Source organism: Mesoplodon bidens (genome assembly GCF_964165515.1).
Source record: "Mesoplodon bidens genome assembly, chromosome: 2".
NCBI lineage: Eukaryota > Metazoa > Chordata > Mammalia > Artiodactyla > Ziphiidae > Mesoplodon > Mesoplodon bidens.
In genome coordinates, this window is record NC_138177.1 from 74,284,834 (window position 1) to 74,301,803 (window position 16,970).

The 16,970-nt window shown below is 58.2% G+C and overlaps 1 protein-coding gene across 5 annotated transcripts; it reads left to right on the forward strand.

The window, feature by feature from the left end:
- Positions 1-1,133: 1,133 nt before the first annotated feature.
- Positions 1,134-16,175, forward strand: DENND4B (DENN domain containing 4B). Of its 5 annotated transcripts, none has more exons than XM_081224066.1 (28): positions 1,134-1,463; positions 3,351-3,690; positions 4,293-4,545; positions 4,798-4,867; positions 5,067-5,236; positions 5,309-5,553; positions 5,992-6,058; positions 6,155-6,213; positions 6,381-6,525; positions 6,801-6,976; positions 7,131-7,231; positions 8,010-8,225; positions 8,767-8,912; positions 9,213-9,352; positions 9,445-9,571; positions 9,992-10,198; positions 10,543-10,671; positions 11,499-11,688; positions 11,923-12,090; positions 12,351-12,739; positions 12,903-13,025; positions 13,226-13,395; positions 13,477-13,618; positions 13,831-14,067; positions 14,605-14,722; positions 14,814-14,979; positions 15,068-15,132; positions 15,233-16,175. In XM_081224066.1, the coding sequence occupies exons 2-28, from the start codon at positions 3,374-3,376 to the stop codon at positions 15,376-15,378; spliced, it is 4,482 nt and encodes a 1,493-aa protein (XP_081080192.1). In that variant the 5' UTR covers positions 1,134-1,463; positions 3,351-3,373; the 3' UTR covers positions 15,379-16,175. The 5 variants fall into 5 exon arrangements, with proteins under 5 accessions (XP_081080192.1, XP_081080191.1, XP_081080190.1 ...); XM_081224064.1 differs by lacking the exon at positions 1,134-1,463 and adding an exon at positions 1,574-1,928; XM_081224067.1 differs by lacking the exon at positions 1,134-1,463 and adding an exon at positions 2,375-2,600.
- The last annotated feature ends 795 nt before the right edge of the window (positions 16,176-16,970 follow it).

Sequence of the window (16,970 nt, forward strand, 5' to 3'; positions counted from 1 at the left end):
GCTTTTTGCGTTTTTTCAACACCATGTGGTTTTGTGGAGGGGCCCCCGAAGCTCAGAACTTGTACTCAGCATTGGACCTAGGGGTACAGGCTGGGCATAGGTCCCCGGGGCAGCACATGCGCCCTCTCATCTGTCCAGGGCCTTGCTGCAGCATCGGGACAGGCGCTGTGACTGGCCAGACAAGTTACTGCTCTTTCTCAACCCTGAGGGCCTGGCAGTGAGTCAGGAGATGAAGAGGTGACTGCTGGCTGAGCTCTCGGCTCTGGATTTTTATGGTAGAATGATACCAGTTTTCTTGGGGGTAGCTGGCCTCAGTGCTAAGGCTCCCAAGGAGAGAGGATTTAAAAACTACTGACGCCAGGTAGGTCTCAGGTTGGCTCCCTCTTCTTTATGGCCCTTTAAGCCCAGAGGACCTGGAAGTTAGCTGTGATACCTGGCCAGCCTCTGACCCCATGCTCCTAGGTCTCATTCCTGCCCCCTCACAATGCATGAATTCACTTCACCCTCCCCACTCTTCTCCACTCATTCATTCAGATGCTTGAGTGCTAACCTGTTCTGAAGAGGTTTCCTCTTTCTGGCTTGGGTTGCTAGCCCTCTGACCATCTGAGCTTCTGCCCTCTATTCTCTCCTCCATGCAGCACAGAAGAGTAGTTTGTGCCCCTTCTCCATTACCCCCACCTCTTCTGCTCTCCCACACTCTACAGTCCTGGCCTCTCCTCTTACTCTTTCCAAAACTGTTATCATTTTCAGAAAAGAGAACTGAGAGCTTCTGGCTTAGGCTAGAAGGGAATGCAGTGTGCCCTAAACCTGGAAGTAGGGGCAGCCACCTGGGTCTCCGCAAACTAGGCTTTCAGGGCCTTCATCCAGGCAGGAAAGCCACATCTGAGTAGGACCGAGGGTGGGACGGAAGTGCGCCCCAGACTTCAGGGGTCAGGGTCCTGCGGCAATGGTTGGTTGGTGGGAAGCCGCCTGGGTGCAAGGGGCCCTCCCAGCCGCCAGAGGTCGCGCTGCAGGCGGTCGGGCGCTGGGCAGGCGCTGCCAGGGTCACGGCCGCCGGCCTGGGAGGTTGGGGGTGGGGGGGAGCCGCGGCGTCCGCGGTCCGGGAGGGGGGAGGGGGGGTGGGGGGAGCAGAGAAAGCGGGGCGCGCGGAGGAGCACCCGGCCCCCAGCGCAGCGGGAGCCGGAAGGGCCGGGCGGCGCGAGCGAGCGGCGCGGCAGCACAGTCCCCGCGTGGCGCAGCGCGGCGGGGACGCTGGGATCGCCCGGATTTCCCTCCACGGCGCCCCGCGCCCCGGCGCCCTCGGCCGCTTCTTCTTCCTTCACTCGTCACCCCGGCGGGAGCGGCGCCCGAGTCGGGTGCGATATGTCCGGGGCCGGGTAGCCGAGCCGCCCGCCGGCCCGCCAACCCGCCTTCCGAGCCACCCGCCCGCGGGCCGGCCGGCGGGGGCGTCGAGGGGCAGGCAGGTAGGGGCTGGACCGGGCGGGGCGGGGGGCGGGGTAGGAAGGGAGGGAGCGCCGGCGGGGCGGGGGCTCTCCCCCAGCTGTTCTCCGGCGCTGCACATCTGGTTCCGGTTCCTCTCTCCTGGGGAAGTGAAAGTGGAGGGGAGGGCGCAGCCCGGAGTTAGCTAGCAGTTCCCCGGCGCCCTGCACCCCTCCTGCGCCCGCGGGTCCTAGAGCTCGAGCACCCCTCCCTCCGCTCGGGTCACGCGGCGGCCGGCGCTGCTGCCGTCATGTCTCCGGCCGCCTGCGCGCCCGCTCCTCTCTGCCCTCCTGCTCCTTCCTCAGCCTCCTCCCGCTCGGCGCGCCCTCTGCCCCAACGCGAACTTCCCGCCGCCCGGCTTCTGGGCGTTGCGACCCGGAGTGGCGCCCCTGCCCCTTGCGTTCCCCAGGGAGAAAGGGCTGCCTTCTGCAGGACTCTTCCCTGGCTCGGTGAGGAGAGGCCCGGGTGCGGAGGTCCTGCCGATGGGGGCCACTCGCTCTTCTGCTGCTCTCAACCTCATGGCTCCCGCTGCTGCCTTGGGCATAGGGCATAGGGCTCCCATTCGCCAGCACGGGACGAGGCATGGGGCTGTGTCCCAGAGCTAAATCAGGAGGCTGACGCTAACTCCTGGCCTCACCTCGCAGATGTGGAGACTAAATTAAGCTGGAGTTGGTGTGTGTATTGTGTGTGGCCAGAGGCCAGGTTAAGGAGAGCCAGCTTGGCTACTGAGATTCCTTTGCCCCCTCTTCTCTTGGCAAGGGTGGGAGGTTAGGTAGGATTGTACATCCTGGATCCAGTCTGAGCCTCCTCTGCCTTGCTCCGGGTCCTTTAGTCTAAGGTTCCAACTTGGAATGATGCTGTGTTGGCACCTTCAACGGTACCCCCCCCCCCAGCACACGCGCGCACACACACACACTCTCACACCCATAGGCTGGCTTCCGCTGAGCTGCAGCTTCCCCTCCGCTGTTTCAGGAAGTCACCTCCCTTCCCCTCTGAAGCGGCCCCCACGCCTTCGGTCCTCAGCTGCAAGCCACCCACCAAGCTCTTTCCCAGCTTCTGCACCCTGGGGCACCCCGGGACCCTTGGGGCTCCTACTCCCTGGGGTTGGGCCATGAAGGCAGGTGAGAAGAGTTACTGAAGACCCGTTGTGAGCCTGTTTCTGTCTCTGGGCTCCATGGAGGAGGGCTTGGGGATTGCTGGGACTGTCTCCCACTGCTGCTTTGGACTTAACTGGGGATACCTAAGGATCCTGGAGGTTGGAGGGCAGTGGGTTTTTTTGTCAGATAGTGGAGCTAAGTTAGGAAAAAAGGACACTTGAATCTGGTGAAAAGACGCTTAAGGATTGGGTTTTGTGGAGTCCTCACAGAAACCTAGAAGTGGGCTCTTTAAGAATATTAGCTGGCTCATGAGGTTCTTAGAATATCAACTAGAGTAGGAAGGCCAGAAACCCATAAAAAGAATGTAAAGTTGGCATGATGTCATGGCCAGAAGGAATGATGTCATTGCAGGCCATTACAGAAAAGACTGATCTCTGTTATGTTAGGGAGTGAAGCGGGGTGGGGTCTTTAAAAGGGATACAGAAACTATGATGTCAGAGCCCAGGTTAGCTGTGTGCGGTGGAGTGGAGTTTGGGTTCTTTGGGAAGAGGGCTGGTACCACCAAGAGGGAGGGTCCTGGTCTCTTTAAGGAGCTGTGGTGGGCTGTGAGGGCCTGGTGATGTCACAGGTGGGAGAGTTTAGGATTGGCTGACCACTGATCCTGCTTTTCCTTGAAAGGACTAGGAAGAGGAGGGAAGCAAGAGGGGGACTCCCTGGTTGCCATGGCAACACCAGCCTTCCTTGCTTCATCTCTCCCCCACTTGACCATTCCAGATGCAGTGAGTGAGGGGGGGGCCATGGCGGAGGAGCGGCCCCCCCGGCTGGTGGATTACTTCGTGATAGCTGGGCTTGCAGGGAACGGAGCACCCATCCCTGAGGAAACGTGGGTCCCTGAACCCAGCGGGCCCCTTCGCCCTCCCCGGCCAGCTGAGCCCATCACAGATGTGGCAGTCATCACTAGGGCCCTGGGCGAGGAGGTGCCCCAGGGCTACACATGCATCCAGGCTTCTGCCGGGGGCCACCCCTTGGAACTCAGTGCTGGGCTCCTGGGTGGAACTCAACCAGTCATCTGCTACCGGAGGGGGCGTGACAGGCCCCCCCTCGTTGAGCTGGGGTGTGTGCACCTACCCATGCTGGCACCAAGGGAGGCTGGGAGATCTGGGGTGAGGCAGGGAGAGGTAGGGGTATGGGATGAGGGATGTGCAATGGGAATGGGAAGAGAGTGGGCTAGAGGCCAGGGAGAAGGGCCTGAAGTTGTGCGTACTTAGTTCGCACACAGATTTGGGTGCATAAACTAGTGCTGCTACTTGCTAGCTATGTGACCTTAGGCAGGTTATTGAGCCCCTCTGGGCCTTTTCCCTCATCTGTAAATTGGGGAAAATAATACCTCCTCATAGGGTGGTTGAGAAGATTAAATGAGATAATCCATATAAGGGACTTAGCAGAGAGTCAATAAATGGTAGCTTTTATTCTTAGTATTTATTAATGAGCTTGAGAACCATGGAAGGTTTGAGGAATTGTTACTGATCAAGAAGTAGAGCCAAGGGCAGAAGAGGGGCACAGGATTTTGGAGGGCAGAGTTCAGCAAGAAGTGGGCCCTGGTGTTGGGGTTTGACGAGGCTGAGTAGGTAGGACTAGGTAGGCAGACCTAGTAGGACTGGGGTCTTTCTCCTCTGTATTGGACTTTTGACATCTCTCTCTGTTCTCTGTGCCAAGGGTGTTGTATGAGGGGAAGGAACGTCTCAAGCCTGGCTTCCAAGTGCTAGCTACGACACCCTACAGCCACTCAGCCAACCTGGCCCCTCCAGGCCCTGGGCACCCCCGCACCTACCTCACTTACCGGCGGGCAGCAGAGGGGGCAGGGTTGCATGCCCTGGGCATCACTGACCTCTGCCTGGTGCTGCCCGGCAAGGGCGAGGTCACGCCTCATACTTACTGCCAATTGCCCCACAACCTCAACCCTGGCATGGTGAGTAGGGCCCTGAGCCAGAAACTGAGACCTGCACCATCTCTGTGTGATGGTGTGGACCCTGGGCACAAAGGGTATCCTAGGACCAAGGCGTCTAACGGCAGGGTGGGGCCCAGAGGCGTGACTCGTCTTGGGGGACTGGGATTAGTGGGAGTTATAAAGACAAAGACCACGTAGGGGTGGTGGAGAAAATGAACCCCAGAAATCTTTGTTAGCTGTGTGTCTGCTTGTCTCTTGCCATTTCTGGGGCAGTGGGGCCCAGCAGTGTACCTGTGCTACAAGGTGGGCCTGGCCAAGGCCAACACGCTGGTGTATGAGGCAGGTGAGTAGCCCCTCTGTCTCTCCAACCCCTTGACCCTCTGTGTCCCTCTGCCCTGGTGCCTCTTGGCTGGTACCTTCAGTGTCCACAGAACTCACCTCCCCTTTGCCGCTTGGCCCTTCTCTGGGATCCCCTGCTTCCTTCCCCTGGAGTCTGATGGACCCTACTCCTTTTGGGTACCCCCACTCTGCCGGGGGTGCAGAGCTGCTGGGCCGCTACCCAGAGGAGGACAATGAGGCGTTCCCGCTGCCCGAGTCAGTGCCCGTCTTCTGCCTGCCCATGGGGGCCACTATCGAGTGCTGGCCTGCCCAGACCAAGTACCCCGTGCCCGTCTTCTCCACCTTTGTGCTCACGGGTGCAGCTGGTGATAAGGTGGGTGTGCAGAGTGTGGTCAGGGGTCCGGGCTCCACAGGGCCCGCCTGACTGCCCCTCTGCCCCTGCCAGGTGTACGGTGCTGCCTTGCAGTTCTACGAGGCATTCCCGAGGACCAGGCTCTCGGAGCGGCAAGCGCGGGCCCTGGGCCTGCTGAGCGCCGTGGAGCGGGGCCGGGCACTGGGGGGCCGAGCTGTGCGCAGCCGCCGTGCCATCGCTGTGCTGTCCCGCTGGCCTGCCTTCCCTGCCTTCCGCGCCTTCCTCACCTTCCTCTACCGCTACTCCATCTCAGGCCCCCACCGCCTGCCCCTGGAAGCGTGAGCACGAAACTTCCCCGACACTGGGAAGGGTTATGAGGGGATCTCGGGAGGCCAGGAGTGATGGACGAGATTAGGCTGGAGCGGTGGGGGGGGAGGGGACCTGGGTGGGCAGAGGAGTGGGGATGGGGCTGTAGTGTGTGGCTGGAGAGTTGGTCCACTGCAAAAGTGCCCCTGGCTGAGGGGCTGAGTGGGGCCTGAAATCCAGGCTACACTTGTTAGCTAAGTCCTGGCCAGGGGCTGTGCAGGCCCAGAGGGAATCTCTTTTCTGATTTGCATAAATGCTGTACATAATGGAGGCTCTGATGGCTGACACCAGTCTCAAGGTGGATCTCAGGGAGGAGTAAGGCTTTTGTGGACAGGTGAAGGAGAAGAGCAAATGCGGCTGAATGGAGTAGACTGGGAGTCTGCCTCTGACTGGAACCCTCTCTCCCCCAGGCACATCTCCCACTTCATTCACAATGTCCCCTTCCCTTCCCCACAGAGACCCCGCATCCTGGTGCAGGTGAGAGCTGAGGCTGAGGCTGGGGCTGGATGGGAGGAGGAGAACTGCCAGGGGCTAGTCTTCATCATCCTGACCTGTGGCTCTTCTGTCTCCCAGATGTCTCCCTATGACAACCTGCTCCTCTGCCAGCCTGTGTCCTCACCCCTGCCCCTCAGGTATGTGCCCAGGTTGGGGGGGCTTTGATGACCAAGGACATGGTAGGTGCCAGGCAGGTGGGCACAGGTGTTGAGGTCTATGCAGGCTGGGCCCAGGTGGTGTCTGTGCCCAGTGACTAGGGAAAGGCCTCCTGCTGACTCTTCCCCCACCTTGGCATTGCCCGCAGTGGTGCCAGCTTCCTGCAGCTGCTGCAGAGCCTGGGCCCTGAGGTGGCTATCACGCTGCTGCTGGCTGTGCTCACGGAGCACAAACTACTAGTCCACTCACTGCGGCCGGACCTGCTCACCAGCGTCTGCGAGGCCCTCGTCTCTGTGAGTGCTACCGTGCCCAGACTGCCTTGCCTAGAGTGTTCCTTCTGATGCCCCGGTCTCTACCTAGATTCTCCTTACTTTTCTTTTCTTGGGGAGGGTTCCTCAGCCTTTTACCCTTGGGCACGACCTACAGGACATACAGCTTCCGTCAGGAGCTCTTCTTTGGAGCCCAACTCCCACAGCTTCTCTCAACAGGCACCACCCCCCAGGGCCAAGGCCCCCTCTCCTGCTGCCCCTACGCCCTGCTCACTGGTCCTCACTCCCTGATGCTTTAGATGATCTTCCCGCTGCACTGGCAGTGCCCCTACATTCCGCTGTGCCCGCTAGTGCTGGCAGACGTGCTAAGCGCCCCTGTGCCCTTCATCGTGGGTATCCACTCCAGTTACTTCGATCTGCATGACCCGCCTGCGGATGTCATCTGTGTTGATCTTGATACCAACACACTCTTCCAGTAAGAGGGTTGGGTCTTGTCCAGGGGGTTTCGAGGTGGGGGCAGGAGAGGGGTGGTGTATGCAGTGTACCTGCTCAAAAGGAGCCTCAGGCAAAACGTGGAGAAGGCTGGCGAGGAGCCCCATCACCCTTTCTTCCTTCTGTTTATCTCACAGGACTGAGGAAAAGAAGCCCCTCTCCCCTCGGATCCTGCCCCGCAGACCCTACAAGGTTCTGCTGGCTACACTGACAAACCTGTACCAGCAGCTGGATCAGAGTGAGGAGCGTGGGTGGGGGTGGGAGGCTGGAAACTGTCATTGACCTTAAGCCTCCAGTTTGGGGAGGCCTGTGGAGAGCTGACCTTACTTGAGGAGGTTAGAGGAGTTAGGCTTTCATTTGGTGGAAGTGAGAGGAATTCAAATTCCAGTTTAAGCAAGAGGGAAGCGCATGTCACATTAATATTCCTGAACATGTCAGGGAGGTTGAGCTTGTCATTGGGGAGGCTGGAAACGGTTACCTGAAGGTAACTTTTTTTTTTGTAAATTCTTTTTTAAGAAAAATTAATTAATTAACTTATTTATTTTTGGCTGCATCGGGTCTTCATTGCTGCGTGCGGGCTTTTTTCTAGTTGCGGCGAGCGGGGGCTACTCTTTGTTGCGGTGTGAAGGCTTCTCGTTGCGGTGGCTTCTCTTGTTGAGGAGCACGGGCTCTAGGCACGTGGGCTTCAGTAGTTGTGGCGCATGGGCTCAGTAGTTGTGGCTCGTGGGCTCTAGAGCGCAGGCTCAGTAGTTGTGGTGCACAGGCTTAGTTGCTCCGTGGCATGTGGGATCTTCCTGGACCAGGGCTCGAACCCGTGTCCCCTGCATTGGCAGGTGGATTCTTAACCACTGCGCCACCAGGGAGGTCCCTGAAGGTAACTTTTTAGTTACTATTGGTACCAGGTCTGTTAGGACCTGCCGGTGGTGGGGTAGCAACAGTGACTTCTGTGTGAAGAGCAGGGTTGAGGCAAGCCCTACGGGTGCTGGCCCTGATTCTCAGGCTGCCCTGGTCCCCAGCATATACTAGACCCGAGGAGGAGGCCTCCCTGGAATTCCTGCTGACAGACTATGAGGCAGTGTGCGGCCGCCGGGCCCGGCTGGAGCGCGAGGTGCAGGGAGCCTTCCTCCGCTTCATGGCCTGCCTGCTCAAGGGCTACCGGGACTTCCTGCGCCCGCTCACCCAGGCCCCCTCTGAGGGGTCTCGTGATGTCGACAACCTCTTCTTCCTGCAGGGTAAAGGGGGCCTGTCTCTGCTTGGGGAGGGGGTCACGGGAGGGGTGGCCAGGGGCTGGGCTCCATGGGGAAGCCCGAGGGGACGGGGAATCACACAGTTTCTTGTTCCTTCACTCAGGACACGTTTTTGTGGGCACCAGCTTTGAGCTGTATGCTCTTCTGGGCTTGGAGAGGGGATAAGGGTACAAAGATGAACCAGCTGTGGCCCTGCCCTCTGGGAAGCCCTGGGCTTGGTGGGGACACAGTGACGCCTGGGGTGAGCCACCCCCATGGGCGAAACTCTCTTCCCTTGGAGACTCCCCAGGCTGAGGTCCTAGGGGCCAACAGATAAAAGGGAGGGATTCCATGGGACTGTGGTGCTGGGGTAGCTGAGCTGCTCGGCTTGGCATGTGGTGTAGTGGTGCCAGAGGGGCCAAAGAGGGGATGGCTTTGATGGCCTTGGACGCCAAGTTGGCAGGGAGCCAAGAAAAGGGTTCGGAAGGGGGTGCCTGTGGTAGGGACCCCTGGTAACCTTCCTCTCTGCCCCATTCTCATTCGTCAGGCTTCCTCAAATCCCGGGAACGCTCTAGCCACAAGCTGTACTCCCAGCTGCTGCACACACAGATGTTCTCGCAGTTCATTGAGGAATGTTCTTTTGGCTCTGCTCGGCATGCTGCCCTGGAATTCTTTGACTCTTGTGTTGACAAGGTATTGAGCATTATCCCTTCTCCTCATGCCCTTTGCCCTCTGCTCTCCTCTTGGCAGTCTCTGTTATCCCAGGTATAAACACTCTACATCTCATCTGTGGCAGGGATGGTGCCCCTGGAGTTATACAGGGCACAGCCTATGCAGCATACGTGACCGGCCTCATAGACATACCGTCTTCCCATTCCTCACTCCATCCCCCAGCTCTGTCTCCAGGGCCTTGGTGGAATCTTGACCCACTACCTCCTTCCCTGTGGCTGTGCTTTCCTGCGAGATGCTCATTCTCTTACCATCCTGCTCCAGGTCCACCCAGAGCAGGAGAAGCCGGAGCCAACACCCTTGGTGGAGCTGGAGGAGCTGTCGGGAAGTGAGCTCACTGTCTTTATCACACCTCCCGAGGAGCCGCCGGTGCCAGAGGGCAGTGAATCTACCCCCCAGTACTGGTGAGAGCCTCTTGTCCCCTCACTTGTTGTGAGGCCCTACAGGCTGACTTAGTGCCGACTGCTCCTGATGTTGCCTCTCTCTGCCCCTCCAGCTACGATGGGTTCCCCGAACTACGGGCTGAGCTGTTTGAGTCTCCTCAAGAGCAACCCGGGGCTCTGCCTGTGCCAGGTCCATCCCGTAGTGCCCCCAGCAGTCCTGCCCCTCGCCGTACCAAACAGGTAACCCGCAGGTGGGCCCCCCAGAGGCATCTGGCTCAGGCCAAGGGTTGCTGCTTCAGTTTCTTCATCTGTAAAATGGGTATAATAGTATTTACCCCGTAAGGTCGTTGGAAGGTTTCAGTTATGTCTGGCACATAAAAGGCACATGAAATATTAGCTATTGTTACCACTGTCATCATCCTCATCTTCATTTTCTGAGCACTCTGGGAAACCAGGGGCTTGCTGCCTCTTCCAGGGCACCTGCCCAAGCTCAAGCTAGGCATCTCTGCTTGGGGATCCTGGGCTGTGTGTGCAGCATCTCTCCCGCCTCGTCAGTGCACAGACCCTTCCTCAGGGAGGGTGCTGCTTCTCCTACACTATTTTAAGATCTGCCCTGCCCTGGCATTGTACTCACCCAGGTGTGTCCCCTGCCCTATGTAGGAGATGAAGATCGCGCAGCGGATGGCGCAGAAGTCAGCAGCTGTGCCTGAGCTCTGGGCTCAGTGCCTGCTGGGCCACTGCTATGGGCTGTGGTTCCTGTGTCTGCCTGCCTATGTGCGGTCGGCGCCCTCCAGGGTGCGGGCACTGCAAACGGCTTACCAGGTGCTGCGCCAGATGGAGAGCCGCAAGGTGGTGCTGCCCGACGAGGTGGGCACCCGTGCCCAGTCCCAGGGGCTTGTGCAGGCATGGGGGCTGTGAGAGGGAAACTTGGTGACCGTGGAAAGCAGATGGGGAGCACGGACACAAGTTGAGAGCTGGGCAGGTGCTTCATCACATTCACTGAATTAATGAGCATGTTCAGGGTGTAGCAGTAGAGACTGCAGGGTGGCAGGGTCAGCAGGAAGGGTAGGTGGCTCTGAGGCAAGCCCAGGAGCTGCCAGGGGCCCATGAAGTCTGTGAGAATTGGGGAGGCTGGAGAAGGGTGCTCGCTGAGACTTGAGGATTTGGGTTGGGAGCGAGTCCGCTCTCATCCTACGTGTCTCCTGGCCCAGGTGTGTTACCGGGTGTTGATGCAGCTCTGCTCACACTATGGACAGCCCGTGTTGTCCGTGCGGGTCATGCTGGACATGCGGCGGGCAGGCATCGTGCCCAACACCATCACCTACGGCTACTATAACAAGGTACCTAATTTGGGGTGGGGGGGGATGGAAGCCTGTGCTGGGTGTGTGTGGGGGGAGGATGCTGCTCCCTGGCACCTGCTGCTCTCCCCTCTCCTTGGAGGTCGGGCCCATACAATCCAACAAGGTCCTGTCACCGTTGTCCCCCGTTGTGCTCCTCTAGTGCCTTAGCACCTACAGATGGTTTTCCCATACTTGGCTGCTTTGACCTTCACCCACAGCACCCCTGACAAGGAGGTTGGGCGAGTACTGCCGCCTCCTGACGATAGCTCATAGTGGGAGCCAATGTGCCAGGCACTGTTCCAAATACGTTTTCCACATCAAGTCCTTTTACCTTGACCACAGCCCCATGAAGTGGAATGATTATTGTCCCCATCTTACAGATGAGGCCATGAGGTTGCAGGGGCTTAGTGACGTGTCCGAGGTACCACAGTGAGTGAGTTAGGGAGTTAGGAGATGCACACAGGCATGCCGATGTTTCCTGAATTCAGGCCCTCAACCGTGATACTAACCTATATTTCCTGTTTTTTAGATGAGGAAACTAATGACCAAAAAAATGAACCGATTTCTTCAAAGCCCATAGTTTATAAACAGCAGAGTCTGGATCCAGGTTGTCTCCACTGCTTCTGGCTGCCTCTAGAACCCCTCAGGGTAGCAGCTGCCAACTGTCTCTTCTGGGCTCTTGTTCCTGGCTGAGCCATTGGCAGGACAGTCCTAGGCACTATGTCTGGAGGAGAAGGTGGTCCCTGGGGCTCCAGGTCAGGCAGTTGGCGTCAGGCTGAGGCCAGGGTATGGAAGTAGGCCATCTTCATGGGCACTGTGCTTGGCAGGCCGTGCTGGAAAGCAAGTGGCCGTCTGGTACACCGGGTGGGCGCCTGCGCTGGGCCAAGCTCCGGAACGTGGTCCTGGGGGCTGCTCAGTTCCGCCAGCCCTTAAGAGAACGGCGGCAGCGGTGGCAGCGTCAGAAGCAGGAGGAGGAGGCAGAGACGGCAGCACAAGAGGCAGGCGGCTCCCAGACAGGTGGGTAGGGGCTGGTGACATGGGCAGGGGGATAGGCATGGAGAGCTGGGGCTGGTGTAGTGGCTGGCACTGGGTGTTCTCAGAGTGGATAAACTATACTTGGCTGGTAACAAAACAGATGAAGTTCTGCCTGGGAGGAGCCCTGTAAATCCAGGTCCACGTAAGGAGTTCTGTTTTGGAACTGGGGGCTGGGTTTCTAGCTGGCTGCCTTTCAACCCCCTCTGTCTTTTACAGAGCCCTATCTGGAGCGCCCCTCCCCTACCCGCCCCCTTCAGCGCCAGACTACCTGGGCTGGGCGAAGCCTGAGGGACCCTGCCTCGCCTATGGGGCGCCTGGTGAAGAGTGGCAGCCTGGGTAGTGCCCGAGGGGCACAGCCCACTGTGGAGGCTGGCGTGGCCCACAGTGAGTGCCCTTGTCCCACACCCCAACCCTCAGCCCCGTCAGCTTCCCTGACCACTTGCCAGTGAAAGAGGGGAAGGCCAGAGCCAGGATGGACGGGTGGTGCTTTGTGGTGGGCACTGTAGGCGCTGAGGGAATCTTGCCTGGACTGTCACTATGGTGGGGGCTGTGGTGCCAGAGTCTGTACAACCAGGAATTGTGCTTACTCAGTTCCTGGAGGAGGGGCTGGCCTCCATCTTCCCTGATTCTTTTCTGCCCTGTAGTGATAGAGGCCTTGGGGATACTGGAACCCCGGGGATCACCTGTGCCCTGGCACGATGGAAGCCTCTCAGACCTGAGCCTGACCGGGGAGGAGCCGGCACCTGGAGGCAGCCCAGGGGACGCAGGCTCAGCCCTGAGTACCCAGTCCACTGAAACCCTGCAAGGGCCAAGTGGGCGGGTGCCCAAGGCTGGCTGGCGTCAGGATGAGGCCAGCACCCCCCGAAGAGGGCTGGGTGCCCGCCTCCAACAGCTGCTCACTCCTTCCCGCCGCTCCCCTGCCTCTCATGTTCCCCCACCTGAGCTGCCCCCTGACCTGCCTCCCCCAGCCCGCCGCAGCCCCATGGACAGCCTTCTGCGCCCCCGGGAGCGCCCTGGATCCACTGCATCCGAGGTAGCCAGTGAGGGGAGGGTCCAGACACTTTAGCACCAGGAGGCCTGGGGAGGAGCTGCTAACCAGGAGTGCCCAGAGAGGGCCTCGAGGGGTGGCTGAAGCCAGCATCCTGGGTGAAGAGGAGCATGGGTGTGGCTAACTATGCTTTCTCATGTAATGGCAGAGCTCAGCCTCTCTGGGCAGTGAGTGGGACCTCTCAGAATCTTCTCTCAGCAGCGTGAGCGTTCGCCATTCCTCAGAGCGCCTCAGTGACACCCCTGGATCCTTCCAGCCACCTTCCCTGGAAGTGAGGATAACCCCTCCCACGCAGATGTGCTTGAACACACACATACACCACACCCATTCACTCTGTCAAAGGCAGGGGTTGGGAGGAGGTGGGAGGAGCCTGGGCTGGGATGTGAAGATGAGAGGGGCTGGGGAAGGAGCACGGGCTCCTGAGCCTAGAGGCCAAAAGGGGCCTGCTTCCCGGGGTCTCCTTGCCTGCAGATCCTGCTGTCTAGCTGCTCCTTGTGCCGCGCCTGTGATTCCCTGGTGTATGATGAGGAGATCATGGCTGGCTGGGCACCTGACGACTCCAACCTCAACACAACCTGTCCCTTCTGCACCTGCCCCTTTGTGCCCCTACTCAGTGTCCAGACCTTTGATTCCCGACCAAGGTGCCCAAAGCAGGGCGAGTGCTGTGGGTGGGGCAGGGAGGTGGAGATCCGAGGGCTGACCCACCTGCTATCTCGCTGCAGTGCCCCCAGCCCCAAGCCTGCCTCTGCTGGTGCCAGTGGCAGCAAAGATGCTCCTGTCCCTGGGGGTCCGGGCCCTGTGCTTAGTGACCGCAGGCTCTGCCTTGCCCTGGATGAGCCCCAGCTCTGCAACGGACATGTGGGGGTAAGGGCTGGGCCAAACGGGCACGAGCTGTGTGTGTGTGTGTGTGTGTGTGTTGCCTTGTGGGTGGCCCCAGTGGTGCTGGGGGGAGGTAGGCATTGAGGGCAAGGGACGTCCCAGAAGCTGTTGGACATGGTGGCCCAGTGGGGATTGTGGCTCTGAGGATGGGGCCGTGGTACATGCCCTCCACTGCCCTCCTGCTTTGTGCCTGACAGGGTACCTCCCGGCGTGTTGAGAGTGGGGCATGGGCATATCTGAGCCCCCTGGTGCTGCGTAAGGAACTGGAGTCGCTGGTAGAGAACGAGGGCAGTGAGGTGCTCGCGTTGCCTGAGCTGCCTGCTGCTCACCCCATCATCTTCTGGAACCTTCTGTGGTATTTCCAGCGGCTACGCCTGCCCAGTATTCTGCCATGCCTGGTGCTGGCCTCCTGTGATGGGCCCCCACCTCCCCAGGTCAGTTCCCTGATATGGTCCCTGCTTCCTCATCTCCCAGCTCTGTTTCTCAGTACTCTGTGTCTTCAGTGCTATAGAAAGAGCACAGGCTTTGGAGTTGGTTGTACCTGGTTTGACTCCCGGCCCTTTCACTTCACTACTCTGAGCTACAATTTCTCATCTGTAAAATGGCATAAGCGCCGCACCGCCCCCCCACCCCCCGACCAAGGGCTGTTGTTAAGGCACCTAGTGTAGTGCCTGGTACCCAGACAGTAATTTGTTAATGTTCATCTATTTATTGCTCTATTCACTGCACCAGTATTTATTGAGCACCTTTTAGGTTCCAGGCAGGGTTTTAGGCACTAGGGATGTAGCAGGTTACAAAACAGAGTCCTTGCTCTCATAGAGCTTGCATTCCCACGGGGAACAAGAGTTTCTTTCTCTCTTCTCTTTGGCTATGTCCTGTAATGTTCCTGTCTCTTGGAATAATGCCTGTTCATTTCCTGTCCCCTGCCTCCCACCCCATGAGCCTCTCTCCTTTATCTTGGCTCCCTGCAGGCCCCATCTCCTTGGATAATGCCTGATCCAGCATCTGTGCAGGTGCGGCTGCTGTGGGATGTCCTGACCCCTGACCCCAATAGCTGCCCACCTCTCTATGTGCTCTGGAGGGTCCACAGTAAGTCTGGTATTTGGCCTAGGATGGGAAGGGGAAGGTCCCAGACTTAGAGGGCTCAATAATCCTGGCTACCTTCTTTTTTTTCACCCAGGCCAGATCCCCCAGCGGGTGGTATGGCCAGGCCCAGTACCTGCATCCCTTAGTCTAGCATTGCTGGAGTCCGTGCTGCGCCACGTCGGTCTCAATGAGGTGCACAAGGCAATAGGGCTCCTGCTGGAAACTTTAGGGCCCCCTCCCACTGGCCTGCACCTACAGAGGTATCGTGTTCCTATCTGAGAGGTCCCTGGTGGGTCCCGGGCTCCATACCCCCTTTATCTCACTTACACTCTTTTGCCTCCACTCCAGGGGCATCTACCGTGAGATCTTATTCCTGACATTGGCTGCTCTGGGCAAGGACCACGTGGACATAGGTGAGGGAGCAGGCAGGGGGCTGAGGAGTTTAGGGATCTGGGGCCAGGTGTGGAAGCTTGGAATTCTAATATACTGACCTACCTCCACCCTCCTTCCTAGTGGCCTTCGACAAGAAGTACAAGTCCGCCTTTAACAAGCTGGCCAGCAGCATGGGCAAGGAGGAACTGAGGCGGCGGCGGGCACAGATGCCCACCCCAAAGGCCATTGACTGCCGAAAATATTTTGGAGCACCTCTGGAATGCTAGGGACCCTTAAGCTTCCTTCTCCAGCCTGGGCTGAGGAGGTGAGGGAGAATGGATTCTAGAGATAACCTGCTTCCCTGTTGCTTTCATAGAGGAGTTGGGAATAGGCTGGGAAGTATGCCGAGCCGTAGGCTCTGAATGGGGGCAGTGGGAAGAGGGACCCACTGTTCCCGAAAGTCACCATTCCCCTGTCTCCAGCCTGCCCTCTGTGCTCATGTTGATGTTGGAGGAGGCCTGGGGGGAGCTGGCACGTCTCTGCTCTGCCTCATCCTATACCAGGAGCTCCTCTCCAGGGTACCCACAGATCTGCACTGCCCTGGTCATGTTAGAAGTTTTTGTTTTAAAAAACAACTAGAAAGATACAGAGCTACTGAGCCTTTGCCCTGAATGGGAGGGAGGGATGTCATTCCCCACCAATGATGGTCCCTCTTCCCTAGAATTGCCGAAGGAGCCCAAGGCTCTCCATGCCTTTCTACCTTAGTGTTTGTATTTTATTTTAAGTTATTTATTCTGGAGCCACAGCCCCCTTGCTTATGAGGTTCTTATGGACAGTGAGAAAGAGAAGGGAAATGGGGCCACATGGTCCAGTGGTTTGTAGCTCCTTGAAAGTTAGGAGGTGGGAGCTAGAGGAGTCCCAGGGTCCCCTTAGGAAAAATCGGTGCCCCTCTAGTCCTGATCCTTCCTGTCCACTCCACCTTGGGGAATGCTTCACCCACCCAGGGCCCTGACTGTGCAATAAGGATTGTTCCTTGCGAAGTTTTGTTGGATGTAATATAGTAAAAGCTGCTTCTGTCTTTTTTCTTCCGCCTCCTGTTCTCTGAGTCTGGGATAATGGTGGGGGATACCTTACTTTTTCTCCTGGCTGCACATCCTCCTTTCCACCTTTTCATCCCTTGCTGCCTTCAGGCACACACTGCTTTCCCTGACCAGGTCTGGTACTGGTCCCTTGGGGCACAGGGAGTTCTTGGAGCAGGAGAGGGGTGAATCCGGTGCTGGCTATGGTGGTGCCAGTCTGTGTGGTACTTCCGGCCCTCCCACACAATCACCCCCTTGTCCCTCATCTGTACCCCACACAAAGACTCCATTCTCTGGGGGCCCTGAGCTCATCTCTGCCTTCTTTCCTCTCCCCACAGCTTCCCCCTCCCAACTTCTCCAGTACCTCCACAGGGCAGCTCTCACGCATCCTGGGAGCCCTGGAACTCATTCTAGGCCTCCTTAGTTGCTCTAGTTGAAGGCAGTACTCTTCCAACCAGGGTCTCAGCCTGGGGCCAGCACCAGGAAGACAGGGGCAAGGATTAAGGGGCTCACTGCGTGTGGGCATCAGGCATCCAGGCATCATTTTTCTAATCCTTTTGGTCCACTCGGAGTTCTCCCTTTCTTTCCTATATAATGAAATAAACACAGGAAACACTCCTAACAGAGCTGCAAAATCAATTACCAAAGGGAATTAGTCAACAAAACAGAAATATCTTGGGGAAGGAGGGCAGGAGTGTCAATGGAGGAAATAACTTACATGAGCCTCTAGCGCAAATTCCTGGGGGTGGATATCGGTGGACGAAGAGAGCCATACTACTTCTGAATTCTGGGACCTTCAA

Coding starts and splice junctions, on each gene's coding strand:
- DENND4B (XM_081224064.1), top strand. CDS start 1,730: ATGTCTCCGGCCGCCTGCGCGCCCGCTCCTCTCTGCCCTCCTGCTCCT. Junction 12,091..12,350: donor GGAGGCTGGCGTGGCCCACA/GTGAGTGCCCTT, acceptor TCTGCCCTGTAG/TGATAGAGGCCTTGGGGATA. Junction 13,619..13,830: donor TCTGCAACGGACATGTGGGG/GTAAGGGCTGGG, acceptor TGTGCCTGACAG/GGTACCTCCCGGCGTGTTGA.